General features: G+C 46.5%; 1 protein-coding gene across 2 annotated transcripts in view; it reads left to right on the forward strand.

Moving 5' to 3' along the window:
- LOC149976661 (histone-lysine N-methyltransferase PRDM16-like) overlaps positions 1-25,877 on the forward strand; it is a 193,676-nt gene that overhangs the window by 37,391 nt on the left and 130,408 nt on the right. The window contains exon 2 of one of the 2 annotated variants that reach the window (XM_090202612.1): positions 14,093-14,994. The exons of the other annotated variant lie outside the window; for it this stretch is intronic. Coding sequence (XP_090058738.1) covers positions 14,093-14,857 — 765 coding nt within the window. The 3' untranslated portion in view covers positions 14,858-14,994. Of the gene's footprint in view, positions 1-14,092; positions 14,995-25,877 lie in introns of those variants that run through there. 2 annotated transcript variants of the gene reach the window in all.

The following is a 25,877-nucleotide window of genomic DNA, read 5'->3' on the forward strand; positions in this document are numbered from 1 at the left end:
ATAGGAAGTGACCAGTGTGTGTGAGCTGTATATCAGTCACGTTGAAGTCTCTCGTCAGACATAGGAAGTGACCAGTGTGTGTGAGCTGTATGTCAGTCACGTTGAAGTCTCTCCTCAGACATAGGAAGTGACCAGTGTGTGAGCTGTATGTCAGTCACGTTGAAGTCTCTCCTCAGACATAGGAAGTGACCAGTGTGTGTGAGCTGTATGTCAGTCACGTTGAAGTCTCTCTTCAGACATAGGAAGTGACCAGTGTGTGTGAGCTGTATGTCAGTCACGTTGAAGTCTCTCCTCAGACATAGGAAGTGACCAGTGTGTGTGAGCTGTATGTCAGTCACGTTGAAGTCTCTCCTCAGACATAGGAAGTGACCAGTGTGTGTGTGAGCTGTATGTCAGTCACGTTGAAGTCTCTCCTCAGACATAGGAAGTGACCAGTGTGTGTGAGCTGTATGTCAGTCACGTTGAAGTCTCTCCTCAGACATAGGAAGTGACCAGTGTGTGTGTGAGCTGTATGTCAGTCACGTTGAAGTCTCTCCTCTGTATCTCTCTGTGTTCTCTTAGCAGTTCTGTACAATCAGCTAATTGTATTACCCACCTGTCACTCATTACCTCCATCCTCCTACAATATCAATGACTCGTGTAATGCAGCTTTTTGGCTGAAATCAATAGTTCAACTGTTATCCATGTTCCACTGGGGGTTGGGAAAGAGCCTCTTGCTTGGAGAGCCCCTGTTGTGAATAGCAACAATGTGTTTAGTGCACCATATGGTTTTGAACACATCAGGGCAAACTGTGGAGAGGACATCAATCAGTCTTCCACTGACAAGTCCAGGGATGGGAAATAAATATTTACGCTTCACAAAATGACATCCAGTCCTTGTCTGCTCCTCGCCCTAAGCCCAGCAATAGCATCCCCCAGACACACGCTGAGAACTGCATGGGGACCCATGTGTGTGAGGGTTACAGTACACGCATGCACACAAACACTCTCCCACCTCATACACACACTTTCCCCCCTCACCCCCTACACACTTTGAGGCCAGTACAGTACAGCCCCTAAGGCCTGAGTAATACATCTGGGGTTGGTGATGTATGACATGGGCCCATGTCTCTCTGTGGATATGTATTTTCTCTGCTTTTCTTGTGTCTGATTAGGAAACGCTCCGTCTGAGAGGAGAGTAGTGTAGCAACTCAAATGTAACCTTTATTTAACCAGGCAGGACAGTTAACAACACATTCTGATTTACAATGACGGTCTACCGGGGAACAGTGGGTTAACTGCCTTGTTCAGGGGCAGAACAACAGATTTTTACCTTGTCAGCTCGGGGATTCAATCTAGCAACCTTTTGGTTACTGGCCCAATGCTCTGACCACTAGGCTACCAGCCGCTCCTATAATGTGAGTGAGTGAGTGAGTGGGATATATATATATATATATATATATATATATATAAATACCTATACACAAAATAAACTATACAAATGTATAAATGTGTGGTGGGAGGGGGGGTTGTATAGTTCTTTAACCCGGGGGTGGGGGGTGGAGGGGTACTACTGAGCAGTCTACACCGTCTAAGTCCTGTCGAAGTTTATACTATATGTCTACTATTGTTTTAAGAAGGTCATACCAAGGATCATTTTGTAATTTGATTTTGAATTAAAAAAAAAAATATACAACAAAATTCTTTGATGAAATGTTTTATTTGGCCTTACTTACTGCTATGAGCCCATATAAAGCTTTGGAAGTTTGTTCTGAAGTGTCTATCCTATAGCTGAGAGATTTAAGAAAGATCAGGAAGCGTATACAGTACCAGTCAAAGTTTGGACACACCTACTCATTCCAATGTTTTTCTATATTTTCTACATTGTAGAATAATAGTGAAGACATCAAAACTATTAAATAACACATATAGAAAGAATCGTGTAGTAACCATAAAAGTGTTAAACAAATCAAAATATAATTTAAATTTGAGATTCTTCAAAGTAGCCACCCTTTGCCTTGATGACAGCTTTGCACACTCCAGGTATTCTCTCAACCAGCTTCATGAGGTAGTCACCCTTTACCTTGATGACAGCTTTGCACACTCTAGGTATTTTCTCAACTATTGACTGGTAATGTATATATTTTCTTCATGTATTTAACCTCTTATTTTTGTCACTAAACAGTCTCATTATACAGAATACTTCCATTATTATTTTCAACTGGTACCGAGGGACCTTCCGACGAGCAAAACAACCAACATGTATGTGTTTTTGAGAGCCTCACCTTTCCACAGAGGGGTCATATTAGTTCGGACAGAAGTTGTCAGGTCGGCTCTACCGACTTCAGACAACTCCCAAGACGCTTGTGGGGGCCATAGAGGAGTCATAATAGGTCAAACTGTTTGGACTCTACAGACAATTTTGTGAGAAGACCCTTTTTTGGTAGGTCTCCTTGTCTTAAAGACACCGCTCTAGCTCTGCCACCGTTTCATGGCGGAAGTGATACGTAGGCGGATGCGGTGGATCGAGACAAACCAGATATCTTCAATGTTCTCAGTGCAACATGGCCTTCTGATATTGACCTGACCTTCAATGAGACTCTCCCCGCCCTAATCAATACTATTCAATATCTTAGATCATGTTCTTTCTCAATATTCATTAAGAATAACCTCCGTCATCAAATTGGCCTGCACTTACGGCAGTGTGGCTGCTTTCCCCCCCTCAGTGTCTGCGTCCCAGAGGGCACACTATTCCCTATTAACCTGCACTTACGGCAGTGTGGCTGCTTTCCCCCCTCAGTGTCTGCGTCCCAGCGGGCACACTATTCCCTATTAACCTGCACTTCCAGCAGTGTGGCTGCTTTCCCCCCCTCAGTGCCTGCGTCCCAGAGGGCACACTATTCCCTATTAACCTGCACTTACAGCAGTGTGGCTGCTTTCCCCCCCTCAGTGCCTGCGTCCCAGAGGGCACACTATTCCCTATTAACCTGCACTTACAGCAGTGTGGCTGCTTTCCCCCCTCAGTGTTTGCGTCCCAGAGGGCACACTATTCCCTATTAACCTGCACTTCCAGCAGTGTGGCTGCTTTCCCCCCCTCAGTGCCTGCGTCCCAGAGGGCACACTATTCCCTATTAACCTGCACTTACGGCAGTGTGGCTGCTTTCCCCCCCTCAGTGATCTGCGTCCCAGCGGGCACACTATTCCCTATTAACCTGCACTTCCAGCAGTGTGGCTGCTTTCCCCCCCTCAGTGCCTGCGTCCCAGAGGGCACACTATTCCCTATTAACCTGCACTTACAGCAGTGTGGCTGCTTTCCCCCCCTCAGTGTCCTGCGTCCCAGAGGGCACACTATTCCCTATTAACCTGCACTTACAGCAGTGTGGCTGCTTTCCCCCCTCAGTGGCTGCGTCCCAGAGGGCACACTATTCCCTATTAACCTGCACTTCCAGCAGTGTGGCTGCTTTCCCCCCCTCTGTGTCTGCGTCCCAGAGGGCACACTATTCCCTATTAACCTGCACTTCCAGCAGTGTGGCTGCTTTCCCCCCCTCAGTGTCTGCGTCCCAGAGGGCACACTATTCCCTATTAACCTGCACTTCCAGCAGTGTGGCTGCTTTCCCCCCCTCAGTGCCTGCGTCCCAGAGGGCACACTATTCCCTATTAACCTGCACTTACGGCAGTGTGGCTGCTTTTCCCCCCTCAGTGTCTGCGTCCCAGCGGGCACACTATTCCCTATTAACCTGCACTTACGGCAGTGTGGCTGCTTTCCCCCCCTCAGTGTCTGCGTCCCAGCGGGCACACTATTCCCTATTAACCTGCACTTACAGCAGTGTGGCTGCTTTCCCCCCCTCAGTGCCTGCGTCCCAGAGGGCACACTATTCCCTATTAACCTGCACTTACAGCAGTGTGGCTGCTTTCCCCCCCTCAGTGCCTGCGTCCCAGAGGGCACACTATTCCCTATTAACCTGCACTTACGGCAGTGTGGCTGCTTTTCCCCCCTCAGTGCCTGCGTCCCAGAGGGCACACTATTCCCTATTAACCTGCACTTACGGCAGTGTGGCTGCTTTCCCCCCTCAGTGTCTGCGTCCCAGCGGGCACACTATTCCCTATTAACCTGCACTTACGGCAGTGTGGCTGCTTTCCCCCCTCAGTGTCTCTGTCCCAGAGGGCACACTATTCCCTATTAACCTGCACTTACGGCAGTGTGGCTGCTTTCCCCCCCTCAGTGTCCTGCGTCCCAGAGGGCACACTATTCCCTATTAACCTGCACTTACAGCAGTGTGGCTGCTTTCCCCCCTCAGTGGATGCGTCCCAGAGGGCACACTATTCCCTATTAACCTGCACTTCCAGCAGTGTGGCTGCTTTCCCCCCCTCAGTGTCTGCGTCCCAGAGGGCACACTATTCCCTATTAACCTGCACTTCCAGCAGTGTGGCTGCTTTCCCCCCCTCAGTGTCTGCGTCCCAGAGGGCACACTATTCCCTATTAACCTGCACTTCCAGCAGTGTGGCTGCTTTCCCCCCCTCAGTGCCTGCGTCCCAGAGGGCACACTATTCCCTATTAACCTGCACTTACGGCAGTGTGGCTGCTTTCCCCCCTCAGTGTCTGCGTCCCAGCGGGCACACTATTCCCTATTAACCTGCACTTACGGCAGTGTGGCTGCTTTCCCCCCTCAGTGTCTGCGTCCCAGCGGGCACACTATTCCCTATTAACCTGCACTTACGGCAGTGTGGCTGTTCTTCCCCCCTCAGTGCCTGCATCCCAGCGGGCACACTATTCCCTGCATAGTGCACAACTTTTGGTCTGCGTCCCAGCGGGCACACTATTCCCTACATAGTGCACTACTTTTGGCCTGCGTCCCAGCGGGCACACTATTCCCTATTAACCTGCACTTACAGCAGTGTGGCTGCTTTCCCCCCCTCAGTGCCTGCGTCCCAGCGGGCACACTATTCCCTACATAGTGCACTACTTTTGGCCAGGGCCCAAAAGCAGCGCAATAGGGTGCTTATTTGGGATGCAGACAGTGTGTGTGAATCATGAATATACTGTATATGGCTCAGTTCGCCTGGATAAATCATCATCTCCATAAGACTAAATGGAATACGTTATATTTTTCCCCTGAATATATAATATGGCTGTGTCCTATCTTTATCTTAGCAGGCTAGTGTAGCTACGTGGGCTCAGGAGACTCAGGATACTGATTGCTGCCCAGCAGGTTAGACACACGCTTTGACAATGGTGCTCCCTCTGGGATGCATGGTGGTCTCTCAGTGCCATCTCCAGCCATCACACACACAGGTTAGACACACCCTTTGACAATGGTGCTCCCTCTGGGATGCATGGTGGTCTCTCAGTGCCATCTCCAGCCATCACACACACAGGTTAGACACACGCTTTGACAATGGTGCTCCCTCTGGGATGCATCGTGGTCTCTCAGTGTCATCTCCAGCCATCACACACACATACACACATGCACACTCCTCTCTCTCTCTTTCTCTCTCTCTTCTCCGATTAGACTCATGTCTTTCTTTAGTAGCCCCCCTGAGCATTGGATGAAGGCCCTCTCTCCTCCCGTCTTCAGCTCCCAGCTCCCAGCGCACCCCAACCTCCACTCTCTCCCTCTCCCTTTCCCTCCCTCCCCTCTCCCTTTTGTTGTTAGGGACATTTGATGATGTCTGCTGACCCTTCTGGCATCTGACTGTCCCAGGCACACTCAATGAACTTGGCTCACAAAACCCTCCCTTTCTCTCTCTCTCTCTCTCTCTCTCTCTCTCTCTCTCTCTCTCTATCATCCCCTTCCTTCCCATCCATCTTGACACAAACCCGGACGATTCACAGAAAAACGGAACAGGGAGAGAGATAATGGCGGCCATCCAGCGGAGCTGTGCTAATCAGCGAGCATCGTGGGAAAAGCACAGGATGAGGGGAGAAAAAACAGGCCATTGTCTGTGGGAGATTAAAGTCTCCGAGAAGGCGGCATTGTCCGACGGAGGGGATAAATCCTCCTGCTGTCACTCAAACCTGAATTAAATTCTCCTTCCCTTTTCTAAAAGGGGCTTATCTCCGACTCAAATAGCTTGTTGCTCTACAAGCCCAGAGGAATGTATTTGGTGAGTTTTTGTTCACTGACATTTGGGGGAGATTGTTATCACGATAGAGGAGAGGAGGGATAGAGGAGGGAGGATGGTCTTTGAGGTTGATTGACCATCGCACCGCTATTTAGCGAGTGAAGAATATTCCTCCCTCCCAGAAGTGGTTACAATCCGGAAAATTAGCGGGGACCCTGGCACGGTCCGGCCACAACACGAAGGTTCTTCTTTTCGATAGCCACCAGCCCCCATCCCTCCCCTCCTCCTCCCTTCCCTCTTCCACCTCCTCGCCACATCACTTTATCTCCCGTCCAGACCTGCCAAATCCTACTCCTTTACACTGGGGATTTGGAGGGGGTCCTGGTGTTCCCCCCCCCCGCTCATTCAAAACAGACCCCCCCCCTTCACCCCCACCACTCCTCCACCTCCACCTCATCCAGGAAGGAAAAGAGAAGAGGAGAGGGAAATACATCAGGAAGTTATGCTCCTGCTCTGCGCTGCCTCATCCCCCTTTATCTTCCTCCCTTTCACATTTCCCATTCTGCCATCTCTGAGAAAAAGAAGACTGGAAAAGGAGAGAAAAGGAACGATATTGATGATTTACACAATCCCCCCAACATTTGGAAAAAGTGATTTCCCTCCCCCACCCTCCCCACACCCCCGTTGCCCTCGATCTTAAACAGTACTTAAACAGTTTCCACTGGCGGTCGGTGGGTCGATCCACTGTTGTTGTTTATGCCCCACGTTAATGCTCTCTCCTCTTTCACAATGCACCCCCCTCCCCACCAACACTAACCCCGACCATGATCCCCCCCCCCCCCACTCCCCACCATGCATCTCTCTGAGCTCTGTTCCCCTGCCGATATGACTCCTTGACGAGGGGGCTTACATGTGCTTACAGGGGGGTTGGGTGAGAAATGAAGCCCAAACGTGCATCCTCTGGCCGTGCCATCCTCTGGGAAAGGGAGAAGGATTGCAAGGTTTTTCTCATTTTCTTTTTGTTGTTTTTTCATGAGGGAGTGAGGACGCGGTTTGTGTTTGGGTGCGAGAGAGGTGAGAGAGGGTGAAGGTCAGACACAGAAAGAAAACCACTGTGAGCAATACGTCTGGACCTTTGAGTTGCTTTGTCCTAAAGTAGCCCTCCTAGCCACAGCTCTGGATGTGCTGTCGGTGGTGGTACATATCTCCTCCTGTTTCAACCAGGCTGTCTTTCAGTGAGGAAACAAGCCCCCCTTTTTCAGGAGCAACCTCCTTCACCATTTCAGGTGACACACAAGATATACAGTTGAAGTCAGAAGTTTACATAAACTTAGGTTGGAGTCATTAAAACTCGCTTTTTAACTCCTCCACACATTTCTTGTTAACCAACTATAGTTGTGGTAAGTCGGTTAGGACATCTACTTTGTGCATGACACAAGTCTTTTATCCAACAATTGTTTACAGACAGATAATTTCACTTATAATTCCTTGTATCACAATTCCAGTGTGTCAGAAGTTTACATACACCAAGTTGACTGTGCCTTTACACAGCTTGGAAAATGCAGGTGTAGAAGCACGGTGGCTAGGAAAAACTCCCTAGAAAGGCCTGAACCTAGGAAGAAACCTAGAGAGGAACCAGGCTATGAGGGGATTATAACAGAACATTGCCAAGATGTTCAAATGTTCATAGATCACCAGCAGGGTCTATGATCACAGTGGTTGTCAAGGGTGCAAGGGTGCAAAAGGTCAGCCCCTCAGGAGTAAATGTCATTTGGCTTTTCATAGCCGATCAAGTATAAGCACCATGGGACCACACAGCCGTCATAACGCTCAGGATGGAGACGCGTTCTGTCTCCTAGAGATGAACGTACTTTGGTGCAAATCAATCCCAGAACAACAGCAAAGGACCTTGTGAAGGTGCTGGAGGAAACAGGTACAAAAGTATCTATATCCACAGTAAAACAAGTCCTATATCGACATAACCTGAAAGGCCGTGCAGAAAGGAAGAAGCCACTGCTCCAAAACACCATAAAAAAGCCAGACTACAGTTTGCAACTGCACATGGGGACAAAGATCGTACTTTTTGGAGAAATGTCCTCTAGTCTCATGAAACAAAAATAGAACTGTTTAGTCATAATGACCATTGTTATGTTTGGAGTAAAAAGGGGGAGTCTTGCAAGCCAAAGAACACCATCCCAACCGTGAAACACGGGGGTGGCAGCATCATGTTGTGGGGGTGCTTTGCTGCAGGAGGGTCCGGTGCACTTCACAAGGTAAATTATGTGGATATATTGAAGCAACATCTCAAGACATCATTCAGGAAGTTAATGCTTGGTCGCAGATGGGTCTTCCAAATGCACAATGACTACAAGCATACTTCCACGGTTGTGGCAAAATGGCTTCAGGACAACGTCAAGGTATTGGAGTGACCATCCACAAAGCCCTGACCTCAATGCTATAGAACATTTGTGGGCAGAACTGAAAAAGCGTGTGCGAGCAAGGAGGCCAACAAACCTGACTCAGTTACACCAGCTCTGTCACGTGGAATGGGCCAATATTCACCCAACTTATTGTGGGAAGCTTGTGGAAGGCTAACCGAAACGTTTGACCCAAGTTAAACAATTTAAAGGCAATGCTACTGAATACTATTTGAGTGTATGTAAACTTCTGACCCACTGGGAATGTGATGAAAGAAATAAATGCTGAAATAAATCATTCTCTCTACTACTATTCTGACATTTCACATTCTTAAAATAAAGTGGTGATCCTAACTGACCTAAGACAGGGAATTTTATTAGGATTAAATGTCAGGAATTGTGAAAAAACTGAGTATAAATGTACTTGGCTAAGGTGTATGTAAACTTCTGACTTCAACTTTACACCCCAGTGATGTACCCGAGCCCCACGCTCTCTCTCTCTTTCCCTCTGCCTCATCCATCTCTCTCTCTTTCAGGAAATCCTCTCTTCCAACTCTACCCTTCGCTGACTACCATGTTAAATGACTGAGTGTTTGAATAACAGCAGAGTGAATTCCCGCAAATCCATCCCACTAAGCATTTACAGATTGGCCTGCTTTGCCCCTGCCATGTTAACACACTCACATCTCTCTCTCTCTCTCTCTCTCTCTCTCGCGCTCTCTCTCACACTCTCCATCTCTCTCTCTCTCTCTCTCTCTCTCTCTCTCTCTCTCTCTCTCTCTCTCTCACACACACATTCTCCATCTCTCTCTCTCTCCCTCTCTCTCTCTCTCTCTCTCTCTCTCTCACTCTCTCTCATTCTCTCTCTCTCCATCTCTCTCTCTCTCTCTCTCACACTCTCTCTCTCTCTCTCTCTCTCTCCATCTCTCTCTCTCTCCACTCTCTCTGCTACTGATTTACTCCACTACACCACTACTGTCTGTCGCAGGTAACCTGTCTTTTGTTTTCGCCCGTCTAGTTTTATTTATTTATTTGCACCAAAGAAAACGAATGACAAACAACAATACAGATACAAATATATGAACACTACAAATAAGATCAACAATAAGACTGTTTGTTAAAACAGAGAACGAAACCTAGAGGCTTCGAGAAAATACAGATTGCCATTTGTCCCTGGCAAGATAAATCAACCGGCTCAAAATGAACTTCCATTCAGCATTGGCCCGTGGAAGGAGGAGAGGAAGAAGGGAAGAAGAAATCGAGTGGCCCGTGGATCCAATGAGGCCAGTCGGGGGCCCCACAGTGCTCCCTGGGAGCCATGGCGACCGATGGGAGTTGATAAATGTCAGTGCGGGTAATTTGAGGGGTTGTGATTAAGATCTTATCGAGGTAGGAAGTTAATAGAAAATACTTAATAAAAATATAACCCAGGCTATTGTGTTTGTTCTCCCCTCTCCCCTTATCCCCCTTCCTGCCTTTGCATCCATACATGTGGCTCCTTAAATTGGGACAATGGCGTACTTTGGAGATCTTTTGAAATCGACCAATATCATCAAAGTGATTAGAGATCTGCCCAGGTGATCCTGTTGCTTGCCCTCTTCCCCTCCTCCTTTTCTCTTGGCCCCCGGCTTCCCTCTCTTCATCTCTTATCAGGGCTAATTGAAGACAAGCTCTTTCATAAAGTGGACAATGGGGCCAACAGGAGAAGCATTTCCGCTCAGACGACTGACTGACTGCCTCAGCGGGTGGGATGAAGAGAAGAGGAAAGGAGGAGAAAAAGACACGCTAGTGAGTGTAGGAGACTGCATGGCCCTAAGCCTCTCTCATCCACTCCACACTGTGGCCTGGGCTTTCATGCCTCCACTTGACATCCCCAGAACTCCAAACTATGGCAGTTTATTAAACGGAACGTGCTTTTTAATGAACCAGTTTGATTGAATAAGTTGTCGGCGCAACGCAAGGAATTTTGTTGTTAGTAGTTATGTATTAATCTAACTCTAAATATAATAACAGCTGTTAGTAGTTATGTATTAATCTAACTCTAAATATAACACCAGCTGTTAGTAGTTATGTATTAATCTAGCTCTAAATATAATACCAGCTGTTAGTAGTTATGTATTAATCTAACTCTAAATATAATACCAGCTGTTAGTAGTTATGTATTAATCTAACTCTAAATATAATACCAGCTGTTAGTAGTTATGTATTAATCTAACTCTAAATATAATACCAGCTGTTAGTAGTTATGTATTAATCTAACTCTAAATATAATACCAGCTGTTAGTAGTTATGTATTAATCTAACTCTAAATATAATACCAGCTGTTAGTAGTTATGTATTAATCTAACTCTAAATATAATAACAGCTGTTAGTAGTTATGTATTAATCTAACTCTAAATATAATACCAGCTGTTAGTAGTTATGTATTAATCTAACTCTAAATATAATACCAGCTGTTAGTAGTTATGTATTAATCTAACTCTAAATATAATACCAGCTGTTAGTAGTTATGTATTAATCTAACTCTAAATATAATATCAGCTGTTAGTAGTTATGTATTAATCTAACTCTAAATATAATACCAGCTGTTAGTAATTATGTATTAATCTAGCTCTAAATATAATACCAGCTGTTAGTAGTTATGTATTAATCTAACTCTAAATATAATACCAGCTGTTAGTAGTTATGTATTAATCTAATTCTAAATATAATACCAGCTGTTAGTAATTATGTATTAATCTAACTCTAAATATAATACCAGCTGTTAGTAGTTATGGATTAATCTAACTCTAAATATAACACCAGCTGTTAGTAGTTATGTATGAATCTAACTCTAAATATAATACCAGCTGTTAGTAGTTATGTATTAATCTAACTCTAAATATAATACCAGCTGTTAGTAATTATGTATTAATCTAACTCTAAATATAATACCAGCTGTTAGTAGTTATGTATTAATCTAACTCTAAATATAATACCAGCTGTTAGTAGTTATGTGTTAATCTAACTCTAAATATAATACCAGCTGTTAGTAGTTATGTATTAATCTAACTCTAAATATAATACCAGCTGTTAGTAGTTATGAATTAATCTAACAGTACATTTTTGTTTTCCCCCAAACAATTGTAGTTGTAGCCTACCGCCCAAAGAGGCCTACAGTGTCTTGCAAAAGTATTCATCCCCCTTGGCGTTTTCCTATTTTGTTGCATTACATCCTGCATTTAAATAGATTTTTATTTTTATTTCATGTAATGGACATGTGTCCAAATTGGTGAAATGAAAAAAAGAACATGTTTCAAAACGTTTTTATTTTTTTTAAACAGGAAAGTGGTGCGTGCATATTTATTCACCCCCTTTTCTATGAAGCCCCTAAATAAGATCTGGTGCAACTAATTACCTTCAGATCTCACATAATTAGTTAAATAAAGTCCACCTATGTGCAATCTAAGTGTCACATGATCTCAGTATATATACACCTATTCTGAAAGGCCCCAGAGTCTGCAACACCACTAAGCAAGGGGCACCACCAAGCAAGCAGCACCATGAAGATCAAGGAGCTCTCCAAAAAGGTCAGGGACACGGTTGTGGAGAAGTGCAGATCAGGGTTGGGTTATAAAAAATATCAAAATCTTTGAACATCTCACAGAGCACCATTAAATCCATTATTAAAAAATGGAAACAATATGGCCCCACAACGAACCTGCCAAGAGAGGGCTGCCCACCAAAACTCAGGAACCATGCAAGGAGGGCATTAGTCAGAGAGGCAAGAAAGAGACCAAAGATTACCCTGAAGGAGCTGCAAATCTCCACAGCGGAGATTGGAGAATCTGTCCATAGGACCACTTTACGCTGTACACTCAATAGAGCTGGGGCTTTATGGAAGAGTGGCCAGCAAAAAGCCAAATCTTCCAGAGATGTCAGACTGAGACGGAGGTTCACCTTCCAGCAGGACAATGACCCTAAGCATACTGCTAAAGAAACACTCGAGTGGTATAAGGGGAAACACTTAAATGTCTTGGAATGGCCTAGTCAATGCCCAGACCTCAATCCAATTGAGAATCTGTGGTACGACTTAAAGATTGCTGTACACCATTGGAACCCATTCAACTTGAAGGAGCTGGAGCAGTTTTGCCTTGAAAAATGGGCAAAAATCCCAGTGGCTAAATGTGCCAAGCTTATAGAGACATACCCCCCAAGAGACCTGCAGCTGTAATTGCTGCAAAATGTGGCTCTACAAAGTTTTGACTTTTGGGGGATGAATAGTTATGCACGCAGAAGATTTCTGTTTTTTTTGTCTTATTTCTTGTTTGTTTCACAATAAAAAATATGTTGCATCTTCAAAGTGGTAGGCATGTTGTGTAAATCAAATGAAACAACCCCCCCAAAAAATCACTTTTAATTCCAGGTTGTAAGGCAACAAAATAGGAAAAATGCCAAGGGGGGTGAATACTTTCACAAGCCACTGTATTCAATTGCAATGGGGTGGCAGATAGCCGAGTGGTTAGAGTGTTGGACTAGTAAACAAAAGGTTGCAAGATCGAATCTGTCACGTCCTGACCTTGGAGATCCTTTTTATGTCTCCATTTTGGTTTGGTCAGGGCGTGAGTTGGGGTGGGCATTTCTATGTGTTGTGTTTCTATGATTTTCTTCTATGTTTTGGCCGGGTATGGTTCTCAATCAGGGACAGATGTCTATCATTGTCTCTGATAGGGAACCGTATTTAGGTGCCTTTTTTCCCACCTGTCTTGGTGGGAAGTTGACTTTCTATACGGCACTTTGCATTTGAGATCCACGGTTTGTTTTTGTATTGTTTATTGTTTTGTCGGCGTCATTTTGATCATTTAAAGATAATGTACGCTTACCACGCTGCACCTTGGTCCTTTCCTTTGGAAAGCCGTGACAGAACTTCCCACCACCAATGGACCAAGCAGCGTGGTAAGGGGGAGCAGCACTATCTGGAGTATATGACAACCTGGGAGGAGATAGAGAGGTGGTCGGTCGACCCAGGGAGAGTGCCGGAGCCCGCCTGGGATTCTCTAGAACAGTGTGAGGAGTAATACCGGAGAATTGAGTTGGCGACACGAACACGGCTGGCAAGGAAGCCCGAGAGGCAGCCCCAACATTTTTTTTGGGGTGGCACACGGGGAGTGTGGCAGAGTCAGGTAGGAGACCTGAGCCAACTCCCCGTGCCTACCGTGCCGGGTGTCGTACTGGTCAGGCACCGTGTTATGCGGTGGAGCGCACGGTGTCTCCAGTACGTGTTCTCAGCCCGGTGCGCTACATCCCAGCTCCCAGATCTGCCGGGCTAGGGTGAGCATCCAGCTAGGACGGAGTGTGCCAGCCCTGCTCTCCAGACCTCCAGTGCACCTCCTCGGGCCAGGATATCCTGCTTCTGCTCTGCGCACTGTGTCTCCAGTGTGTCTGCACAGCCCAGTGCGTCCTGAGCCTGCTCCCTGCACGTGCCGGGCCAAAGTCACCATCCAGCCAGGACGGGTTGTGCAGGCTCTTAGCTCGAGACCTCCAGTGCGCCTCCACGGCCCAGTGTATTCGAGGACAAGGCCTCCTGCATGTCTCCCCAGCCTGGTGAGTCCTGTGCCTGTGCCTAGAACTAACCCTCCTATATGTCTCCCCAGCCTGGTGAGTCCTGTGCCTGCTCTCAGAGTCAAGCCTCCTGTGTGTCTCTCCACTCCTGTGATGATCCATGGCAAGAAGCCTCCAGTGATGATCCATGGCACGAAGCCTCCAGTGATGGTCCATGGCAAGAAGCCTCCAGTGATGGTCCATGGCACGAAGCCTCCAGTGATGATCCATGGCACGAAGCCTCCAGTGATGATCCATGGCAAGAAGCTTCCAGTGATGATCCATGGCAAGAAGCCTCCAGTGGCGAGACATGGCATGAAGCCTCCAACGAGGGCCTCCGGCCTCCGGTCTGGAGCTTCCAGCGACGCCCTCCAGTCCAGAGCTTCCAGAAGCTCCCTTCGGTCCGGAGCTTCCAGAGGCTCCCTTCGGTCTGGAGCTTCCACAGGTTCCCTTCGGTCCGGAGCTTCCAGAGGCTCCCTTCGGTCCGGAGCTTCCAGAGGCTCCCTTCGGTCCGGAGCTTCCAGAGGCGCCCTTCGGTCCGGATCTTCCAGAAGCGCCCTTCGGTCCGGAGCTTCCAGAGGCTCCCTTCGGTCCGGAGCTTCCAGAGGCGCCCTTCGGTCCGGAGCTTCCAGAGGCGCCCTTCGGTCCGGAGCTTCCAGAGGCGCCCTTCGGTCCGGAGCTTCCAGAGGCGCCCTTCGGTCCGGAGCTTCCAGAGGCGCCCTTCAGTCCATGGCCCACAATCTCTATGTTTTGGCCGGGTAAGGTTCTCAATCAGGGACAGCAGTCTATCGTTGTCTCTGATTGAGAACCATACTTAGGTGCCTTTTTCCCCACCTGTCTTGGTGGGAAGTTGACTTTCTTTATGGAACTTTGCCTTTGAGCTTCACGGTTTGTTTTTGTATTGTTTATTGTTTTGTCGGCGTCATTTTGATCATTAAAAGATAATGTACGCTCACCACGCTGCACCATGGTCCTTTCCTTTCATAAGCCGTGAAAGAATCTCAACTGCTGACAAGGTACAAACCTGTCGTTCTGCCCCCAAACAAGGCAGTTAACCTACTGTTCCTAGGCCGTCATTGAAAATAAGAATTTGTTCTTAACTGACTTGCCTAGTTAAAAAAAAAAAAAAAGCCAAATGTGTATTTTGCGCACTACGTATCTCAAAGCTACGTACATCAAATGTCTCGGTAATATAATAGTTGCTATTGAACTCAAAATTGAGAGCTGAGAAATAAATTATACCTACAGAAACTCACTAACCTCCTTTTTTCAACTGTGACAAACACAAAAGCTGTGTTTTTCCCGCAAAAGGATTTTGAAATGTTTTACAATTAGAATACTTTTTCTCCCAGAGTAATTTTCAGAGGGAAAGGAGAGAGATAGTGGCTTGCTCGACACAACAGCAGGCCTCAGCAAAACAGGTACAGGGTCAGGCAGACACTTTCATTACAGGAATCATGAGTGTAATGTACTTTACTGTTTGACAAATCTTGGTTTTAGCCGCCTAAAAATTAGTTTTGAGTAAGTTGACCATGTAGAATGTGCAGCTTGCAATGACGCGACCAATTAAGAATGTAATTCACACAGCTAAGTCAAAAGGCCATAAAATGCAACTAAATGGTTGCAGTCTGGAGCCCTTGTGTGTGTGTGTGTGTGTGTGTGTGACTGTGTGTGTGTGGTTGTGTGTGTGTGTGCGTGTGGTTGTGTGGTTGTGTGTGTGTGTGTGTGTGTGTGGTTGTGTGGTTGTGTGTGTGTGTATGTGTGTGTGTGTGGTTGTGTGTGTGTGTGTGTGGTTGTGTGTGTGTGTGTGTGTGTGTGTGTGTGGTTGTGTGTGTGTGTGTGGTTGTGTGTGTGTGGTTGTGTGTGTGTGTGGTTGTGTGTGTGTGTGTGTGTGTGTGTGGTTGTGTGTGTGGTTGTGTGTGTGTGTGTGGTTGTGTGTGTGTGTGGTTGTGTGTGTGTGTGTGTGGTTGTGTGTGTGGTTGTGTGTGTGTGTGTGTGTGTGTGTGTGTGTGTGTGTGTGGGGGGGGGGGGGTGTGTGGGTGTGTGTGTGTGTGAGAGAGAGATCATACCACCCAACGGCACCTACTATGCTATGACCGACTGACGTAGAAATACACCCATTAAGGTAAGTAAAATCTCTTTGCAAAGTGTCAGTTTTGAAAACGAAGGCACCCAGAAAAGCGTTTAACTGCCATATCACTGTTAGGATGGTTAGCTAAAGGTACATCATTCCAAAGGCTTTTCGAAAAACTACAATGATTCATTATAATGAGACACTTTTGGAATTTTCCGGACTTATCCTCCTTGGCAGCAAGTGTGCCAACATGGAGATAGATTAGTGCCAATATTTGAACGACTTACCTAACAAGTCTTTGCTTGTGACCTTTACTTCACAGACAGAGACTCATACAAAGCTCTCCCTGGCCTTCCATTCGACAAATCTGACCATAATTCTATCCTCCTGATTCTTGCTTATAAGCCAACAGGAAGTACCAGTGACGTGCTCAATACGGAAGTGGGCCGATGAAGCAGATGCTAGGCTACAGGACTGCACAGCACAGACTGGAATATGTTCCGGGATTCATCCGATGGCATTATGTACACCACATCAGTCACCGGCTTCATTAAGGAGTGCATCGATGACACCCCCCCCCCCCCCCCCTCCCCACAGTGACAGAACGTACATATCCCAACCAGAAGCCATGGAATACAGGCAACATCCACACTGAGCTAAACCCTAGAGCTGCCGCTTTCAGGGTGTGTGTGTGTGTGTGTGTGTGTGTGTGTGTGTGTGTGTGTGTGTGTGTGTGTGTTTGTGGCCAAGCCAGGGGAATGCAAGGTAAAAGTAGAGACAGATAGAGAGAAAGAGTGAGGGAGAGAGAGAGAGAGAGAGAGGTAGAGAATGAGAGAGAGAGAGGTAGAGAATGAGAGAGAGAGAGAGAGAGGTAGAGAATGAGAGAGAGAGAGAGGTAGAGAATGAGAGAGAGAGAGAGAGAGAGAGAGGTAGAGAATGAGAGAGAGAGAGAGAGAGAAAGAGAGGTAGAGAATGAGAGAGAGAGAGAGAGAGAGGTAGAGAATGAGAGAGGTAGAGAATGAGAGTGTCATGTACTGTCATGTTGTGTCTTGTTTCTGTCCTTTCCCTTCACCCTGTCTCCCTCTGCTGGTCGTTGTTAGGTTACCTTTTCTCCCCCTCTTTTCCCCAGCTGTGCCTTGTCTCCTCCTAACTACCTCGTTCACCCCTTTTCCCACCTGTTCCCTTTTTCCCTCTGATTAGGTCCCTATATCTCTCTCTGTTTCTGCTCCTGTCTTTGTCGGATTCTTGTTTGTGTTGTTCATGCCTGAACCAGACTATCGTCATGTTTGCTGCAACCTTGTCCTGTCCTGTCGGAACCTGCCGGTCCATCTGAGCCTACGTTTTGTTTTGTTATTAAAGAAGCTCTGTTTACGTTAATTCGCTTTTGGGTCCTCATTCACGCACCGTAACAGAGAGAGAGAGAGAGAGCGAGCAAACAGAGGGAGGCCTAGCTGAACAAACAGGGGAGGACAGCAGAGGATGACTAATGATGGGTTTGGTGCAGCAGGCAAACACACTGACTCTCTGGCTTCAAGGAAGTGTGTGTGTGTGTGTGTGTGTGTGTGTGTGTGTGTGTGTGTGTGTGTGTGTGTGTGTGTGTGTGTGTGTGTGTGTGTGTGTGTGTGTGTGTGTGTGTGTGTGTAGGCGCGTGCACCCAGGGTGCATCTAGCGATGGAGTCCTTGACAGAAGTTAATTAATCAGCGAACCCTCTGGCTCATTTGTCACTATTTGTGGGGCTAATTGGGAAAGAAGCAGGTGTTAATACAATATAGAGGGAGAAAGAGATGGATGAGGGAGGGAGGGAGTGAGAGATGAGAGAGAAAGAGAGGGAGGGAGGGATGGATGAGAGAGAAAGAGAGGGAGGGAGGGAGGGAGGAGGCCAGCAGTCTTCACACTGTAATGGAACTCTGAGAGCTCAATGTGACCATGTTTAATTAGACTTCAAGCCTTTCTCTTTCTTTCTACTTCCTCTGTTCTTTGGGGAAGTCAATAGGGAGGGGAGACATGGTGAAGGGTGTTCAGGGGGTTGGTTGAGGGGGCGAGTCGTCACCTGCTCACACACACGCATACACTCACACACTCCCACAAATATTGTGTGTGATATGCAAGAAGCTGGTAAGCCGTTGGTGTGGATCAGGTGATCCTACGCAGCAGACGTGTGTGTGTACCCATGTGTGAGTGTGTGTGTGTGTACCCATGTGCCTGTGTGTGTATGTGTGTGTGTGTGTGTGTGTACCCATGTGCCTGTGTGTGTGTACCCATGTGCCTGTGTGTGTGAGTGTGTGTGTGTACCCATGTGCCTGTGTGTGTGTGTGTGTGTGTGTGTGTGTACCCATGTGCCTGTGTGTGTACCCATGTGCCTGTGTGTGTGAGTGTGTGTGTGTATCCATGTGCCTGTGTGTGTGTGTGTGTGTGTGTACCCATGTGCCTGTGCGTGTGTGTGTACCCATGTGCCTGTGTGTGTGTGTACCCATGTGCCTGTGTGTGTGTGTGTGTGTGTGTGTGTGTGTGTGTGTGTGTGTGTGTGTGTGTGTACCCATGTGCCTGTGTGTGTGGGGCACACCTAAATGCAGCTCTGCAATGGCACGTACATCGAATATTTACCTCCCATGCACAACCTACTGTCCATTCTGTTTGTCGAGTTACGCGCCTGCAACATGACTTCCCATTTCTGCCAGCCTGTTAAAACACTGTCTAAAGCCCAACTTCCTGCTATAGTCACCGAGCCTCGGTGACTCAGCGACGTACTTAGCTGTCTAAGTGATGTCAACAAGTTTTAATGGAGGGCAGATTTTCCCAATTACACCAAGGGAGGGGAGCACACTGTGCAGTGGTGAGTGTGTGTGTTTTGACGTGGAGTTTGCTCAGCATTGAGCTGTCTCCTGTGTGGTTTCTCCTGACAATTATACCCCAGATCTTCAGTGCGAGCATACACATGCACACACACATGCGTATGCACACACACTTGTGCCCGTGGCGTGCACATTCACACACACACACCCACCCACACACACCCACCCACCCACACACACACACACACACACACACACACACACACATACACACACACACACACACACACACACACACACACACACAGACACAGACACACAAACACACACTCCCCCCCACCACGTACCTCACACACACACACACACACACACACACACACACACACACACACACACACACACACACACACACACACACACACACACACACACACACACAGCCACCACACTTAAGATGGACACAACAAACAAACAGACAGACATACAGAGAAGTAGACTGTAATCTGAAGAGGGAAAGGAATAGTCTGCAAAAGTTCCCCATTTAAGTTTGTTTAGACATTGTCCCTCCAGTGTGCGTGTGTTGCTTACTTGTAAAAGTGTGTGTCCGGGCATACATCTGTGTGAACAGGCTGCCATCCTGAACCTCTGACACCCCTCACTCCACACGCACACAGAGAGAGAAGTAGTCAGTCAGAGGTGGGATGGCTCCAGGCTGGTAAGCAGGTCGCCAGCGATTAGAGGGGCTATGCACATAATGGTTGCCATGTGGGGCCGTTCACCATTAGACAGCCCCCCCTTCATTCCACCAAAAATACCATACACTTCCAAAAACATTAGCTCCTAATGGTTTAATGCCCATTTTGTCTGAGCGGGTTGGACTGGAGCTAAAATGGCAGGAGATTAGGAATGTGTACTAGCGTTTGCGCACAGGAACGGAGTAGGACTGAGGCTCTTGTCTGATACGGTGGAGATATATGCTCCTGAATCAAGACATGTTTTGGCCTTGTGGAACACTAAGGGTCTCGTTTTTTATTGGGGTAAAAGTGTCTGTGTTGCAACCTTAAAGGATGCTTGTTTCTCCAATGCTAGTACCCTAAAACCTAGAGGACAAGGAAGCCGCCTGCATTGAGAGCCATGTGCTGCTCCCCGCATCCAGGGAAGTTACATCACAGTGACACATGCCCAAAAGCTTTTGTAGCTGAACAAGTAATGAACGTCACTGCAGCGACAAGTGGCGACATTTCTCTGTAGCTCGGCAGGTGACTCAGATCAGGGTTCATGAAAAGCAGCACAGACCTGAGTGTAGCTCCAGCTCCTTGCAATGTCAAAACCTTGAAAGAGTATGTGTATGCCTTCCCCTCTCTCCTCCCTCTATCCACTCCTGGCTAACCAATGTCCGTTTGGTTAGGAGTTTCCTTGTCTGTTGTTGGATCAGGGCTCAGTGAGGATAAACACGAGGCGAGAGTGCACAGAAACAACGCATTATTACGTTGTGCTTCACAGGCTATTTACTGTGCGGACAGGAGACTACACATGAGAGTCATATGACTGATGAAAAGGAAAGCGGGCTGAACGCTTCACCTTCAGTTGCACGCTTGAATGAAAAATCTAGTTAAAATCAACATATGTCACCCGCAAGGTTCTCAGATATTCCTCGATCTGAAGGTTTCTCAGACAGCTTTGTGAATTAACTTGTGAAGTCCTTGTGAATTAGCTTGTGAAGTAACTTGTGAAGTCCTTGTGAATTAACTTGAGAAGTCCTTGTGAAGCGAACATAGCCAACTCCTATTATGATGACAGTTTTGTCCTCATAATGTGGGTGACTAAATAATGTGGGTGACTAAAGCATTGGGCCAGTAGTTTGTCAAAAAATAAAGACTTAAGTAGCTTTGATATGATGTGTGGACGTCAACATGCCCAGTGTTATCAGGGACTCTGGTGTCTTTGATATGATGTTTGGACGTCAACATGCCCAGTGTTATCAGGGACTCTGATGTCTTTGATATGATGTGTGGACGTCAACATGCCCAGTGTTATCAGGGACTCTGGTGTCTTTGATATGATGTGTGGACGTCTACATGCCCAGTGTTATCAGGGGCTCTGGTGTCTTTGATATGATGTGTGGACGTCAACATGCCCAGTGTTATCAGGGACTCTGGTGTCTTTGATATGATGTGTGGACGTCAACATGCCCAGTGTTATCAGGGACTCTGGTGTCTTTGATATGATGTGTGGACGTCAACATGCCCAGTGTTATCAGGGACTCTTGTGTCTTTGATATGATGTGTGGACGTCAACATGCCCAGTGTTATCAGGGACTCTGATGTCTTTGATATGATGTGTGGACGTCAACATGCCCAGTGTTATCAGGGACTCTGGTGTCGTTGATATGATGTGTGGACGTCAACATGCCCAGTGTTATCAGGGACTCTGGTGTCTTTGATATGATGTGTGGACGTCAACATGCCCAGTGTTATCAGGGACTCTTGTGTCTTTGATATGATGTGTGGACGTCAACATGCCCAGTGTTATCAGGGACTCTGATGTCTTTGATATGATGTGTGGACGTCAACATGCCCAGTGTTATCAGGGACTCTGGTGTCGTTGATATGATGTGTGGACGTCAACATGCCCAGTGTTATCAGGGACTCTGGTGTCTTTGATATGATGTGTGGACGTCAACATGCCCAGTGTTATCAGGGACTCTTGTGTCTTTGATATGATGTGTGGACATCAACATGCCCAGTCTTATCAGGGACTCTGGTGTCTTTGATATGATGTGTGGACGTCTACATGCCCAGTGTTATCAGGGGCTCTGGTGTCTTTGATATGATGTGTGGACGTCAACATGCCCAGTGTTATCAGGGACTCTGGTGTCTTTGATATGATGTGTGGACGTCAACATGCCCAGTGTTATCAGGGACTCTGGTGTCTTTGATATGATGTGTGGACGTCAACATGCCCAGTGTTATCAGGGACTCTTGTGTCTTTGATATGATGTGTGGACGTCAACATGCCCAGTGTTATCAGGGACTCTGATGTCTTTGATATGATGTGTGGACGTCAACATGCCCAGTGTTATCAGGGACTCTGGTGTCGTTGATATGATGTGTGGACGTCAACATGCCCAGTGTTATCAGGGACTCTGGTGTCTTTGATATGATGTGTGGACGTCAACATGCCCAGTGTTATCAGGGACTCTTGTGTCTTTGATATGATGTGTGGACGTCAACATGCCCAGTGTTATCAGGGACTCTGATGTCTTTGATATGATGTGTGGACGTCAACATGCCCAGTGTTATCAGGGACTCTGGTGTCGTTGATATGATGTGTGGACGTCAACATGCCCAGTGTTATCAGGGACTCTGGTGTCTTTGATATGATGTGTGGACGTCAACATGCCCAGTGTTATCAGGGACTCTTGTGTCTTTGATATGATGTGTGGACATCAACATGCCCAGTCTTATCAGGGACTCTGGTGTCTTTGATATGATGTGTGGACGTCAACATGCCCAGTGTTATCAGGGACTCTGATGTCTTTGTATTTGCTTTCAGATAATCACTTTGAAAAACAACAACTTTTCCTGTGCCATTGACATGCAAATATTTATGCAGTTGCTTAAATGTTACTTGAGCGCAACAAGAGCAACAATTAATTGGCCGTTTGGCCGTCAGGCCGTTTGGCTTGATTAGAAATTTGCAATTTGGAGAAGGAGAAAGCAGCGACAATGGATCTGCCGATATCTTAGCAATTAAACGCAATTAGCTAAGGCCAATGGAGGTCGAAACAATAGAGCTTGGATACGTTAGTCAGTTAGTGAATAGACTGACGGTTCTTTCACTGACCAAGGCTCTGTTTGGTTATGCTCTTGTCTATCACAGGCTCCTCCGAACGAGGAAGAAAGCACAGCAGACGGACTGGTTATTGACTGAGTATCTAATGCAAAGGCAAAACCAAAGACACAAAATGGAGGAGATGCATTATTTTTGAATTGCCACGGCAGACCACGGCACAGTACTGTACAGCGGGCCCGGCACAAAAATGAGTTGTTAACTATCCTGAATTCAATGTGAAATCAACAACAAATATCACCATGTCATTGGATTTAAGTTAAAAGTTAAGTGAAAAAGTACTAAATGCCCTGACGTTGATGACTTTTTGCAAATCCAATCAGTTTTCCACGTTGACTCAACGTCATCAGATTTATTTTTGTGGTTGAAATGACAACGTTGATTCAACCAGTTTTTGCACCAACTAGCGTTCGCAGTATCAAGTTCAAATTAGACGTTGATCCATTTTTCTCCAGTCAAATTTCAAAGTGTTTAAGGTTAGGCATTAACTCCACCTTTTGAAGGTTAAGTTTAAGAATGAACTCTGAATGGTTAAGGTTAGGAATGAACTCTGAATGGTTAAGGTTAGGCATTAACGCTGAATGGTTAAGGTTAGACATTAACTCTGAATGGTTAAGGTTAGGCATTAACTCAATTTTGAAGGTTAAGTTTAAGAATGAACTCTGAATGGTTAAGGTTAGGCATTAACTCTGAATGGTTAAGGTTAGGCATGAACTCTGAATGGTTAAGGTTAGGCATTAACTCTGAATGGTTACGGTTAGGCATTAACTCTGAATGGTTAAGGTTAGTCATTAACTCTGAATGGTTAAGGTTAGGCATTAACTCTGAATGGTTAAGGTTAGGCATTAACTCTGAATGGTTAAGGTTAGTCATGAACTCCACATTTTGAAGGTGAAGTTTAAGAACGAACTCTGAATGGTTAAGGTTAGGCATTAAATCAGAATGGTCAAGGTTAGGCATGAACTCTGAATGGTTAAGGTTAGGCATGAACTCTGAATGGTTAAGGTTAGGCATGAACTCAGAATGGTTAAGGTTAGGCATTAACACTGAATGTTTAAGGTTAGGCATTAACTCCACATTTTGAACTCTCGTTTCTTTCTAATTCCCACTCTCCTCTCTTTTCTTTCTCTCTCTCCTCTCTTTTCTTTCTCATTCCCACTCCTCTCTTTTCTTTCTCATTCCCACTCTCCTCTCTTTTCTTTCTCTCTCTCCTCTCTTTTCTTTCTCATTCCCACTCTTCTCTCTTTCTACCTCTTTTCTCTCTACGTCTCATCTCTCTTCCTTCTCTGTGCATATTCACTGGCGCTTGTTCAGTGCTCTCACCTGCTGTTTCCAATCAGCTCTCTTTGTGTAGTGCCGCACAGTGCCACACTCTTTGTGTAGTGCCGCACAGCCTTGACACATTGCTGCCTCACATTAGCAACACACACGCTCTCTCTCTCACACACACACACAAACGCACGCACGCACACATGCACGCACACGCGCGCACGCAAATGCACACGCACACACACATATCATGGTAGTCCAACAGAAAGCAGTGGGAAGGAACCGGAGCCTGTGCGTCTTTCGAGAGGTCAATGTTAGAGGTCAGGGTCAATTCTCTACCAGGGCCATGGACTTCCTGGTTGTGCTGCTGATGATGAATGTCTCACCGCTGCCCTACCCCACCCTGCCAGCTAAAGAGGCAGCTGTTAGTGTGAGGGCTGCAGAACATTACAGGCCCGACTTGACACGCAACATGCCACCACTGTTTGTGTGTTAGTGTTCGTACGCTTGTCAGAAGTGTGGGTACAGGCTTTTGCTCCAGCCAAGCAGTAACACTATTGCGATTACACAATTTGTTTTTATTCTTTGTCAAAAAAGGGTCCTGTTCATTGGACAAACCAGTTGAATGTTAATCGAGCAACTAGTTAGCAGTTATTTTCCAAGATGGTTTCAGTTGATTCAAATACCATCTAGACAGAGTCGAGTGGCCAAGTGCAAGATTTCTAGGCCTCTATATCAAGCTTTCTCTCCCTATGTGTGGAATATGGGACATTGTTCTGGCTAGATAAACCCCTGTGATCTAGTAAAGTCCTCGGCTCACCTCGTAATAAGAAGGTAACCAAAATATTTGTCTCTGACTACACACACACACACACACACACACACACACACACACACACACACACACACACACAGAGAGAGCCTCTTGACCCCTACTCTTCACTCTGTCGTCCTTCAACTCCTAGTACTGCAGTTGCTCCTGTATGTAGAGGGCCCCTGTACCTTCGACACAGAACGCCACTCACCTCATCTCAGGTTCGCCCGCTGTAACCCAAACTGCTATCATCTCCGAGTGAGGAAATTAGTATGGACTTGCACCCTATTCCGGAGTGCATTGTCTCGCTGTGGTGTCTAGTGTCCGCTTCGCCTTACAAAGGTAAGTAAAGAGACAAGCAAGATGTCACTCGAGCCACATTCTAAACCCTGCTTGATTATGTAATAGGCTCCTCGTCCTCTTCCTCTTCCTCCCCTATTTAGGTTTTTACTGAATGCAATTCTGTGATTAGGTTTTATTTCCCCAGGCTTTCATTCTACTGTGGGGTGAGGTAGTGTGAGGTGTAAACTAGGCTCCGAGACCTGGGCAGAAAGTCCAGCCTCAAATCAGTCAACCCAACCCTGCACCAAGCTGCAGACTCTGATGCAATTCAAGGGGTTTAAACATTCCTAATATTGAGTGGCACTCCCTCCCTGTTTGCCCTCAGAACAGCCTCAGTTTGTCGGGGCATGGACTCTGCAAGGTGTCGAAAGCGTTCCACAGGGATGCTGGTCCTTGTTGACTCTAATGCTTCCCACAGTTGTGTCAATTTGTCTGGATGTCCTTTGGGTGGTGGACCATTCTTGGTATAGTACATACAGGAAACTGTGTGTACTGAAAAAACGTGTGAAACTGAAAAACCCAGCAGAGTTGCAGTTCTTGACACAAACCAGTGCGCCTGGTACCTACTACCATACCTCGTCCAGAGGCACTTAAATCTTTTGTCTTGCCCATTCACCCTCTGAATGACACACATACACAATTCACGTCTCAATTGTCTCAAGGATTTAAAATCCTTATTTAACCTGTCCCCTCC

The sequence above is a fragment of the Oncorhynchus mykiss genome, chromosome 16, assembly GCF_057628025.1.
Source record: "Oncorhynchus mykiss isolate SJ-2025 chromosome 16, ASM5762802v1, whole genome shotgun sequence".
Lineage (NCBI taxonomy): Eukaryota > Metazoa > Chordata > Actinopteri > Salmoniformes > Salmonidae > Oncorhynchus > Oncorhynchus mykiss.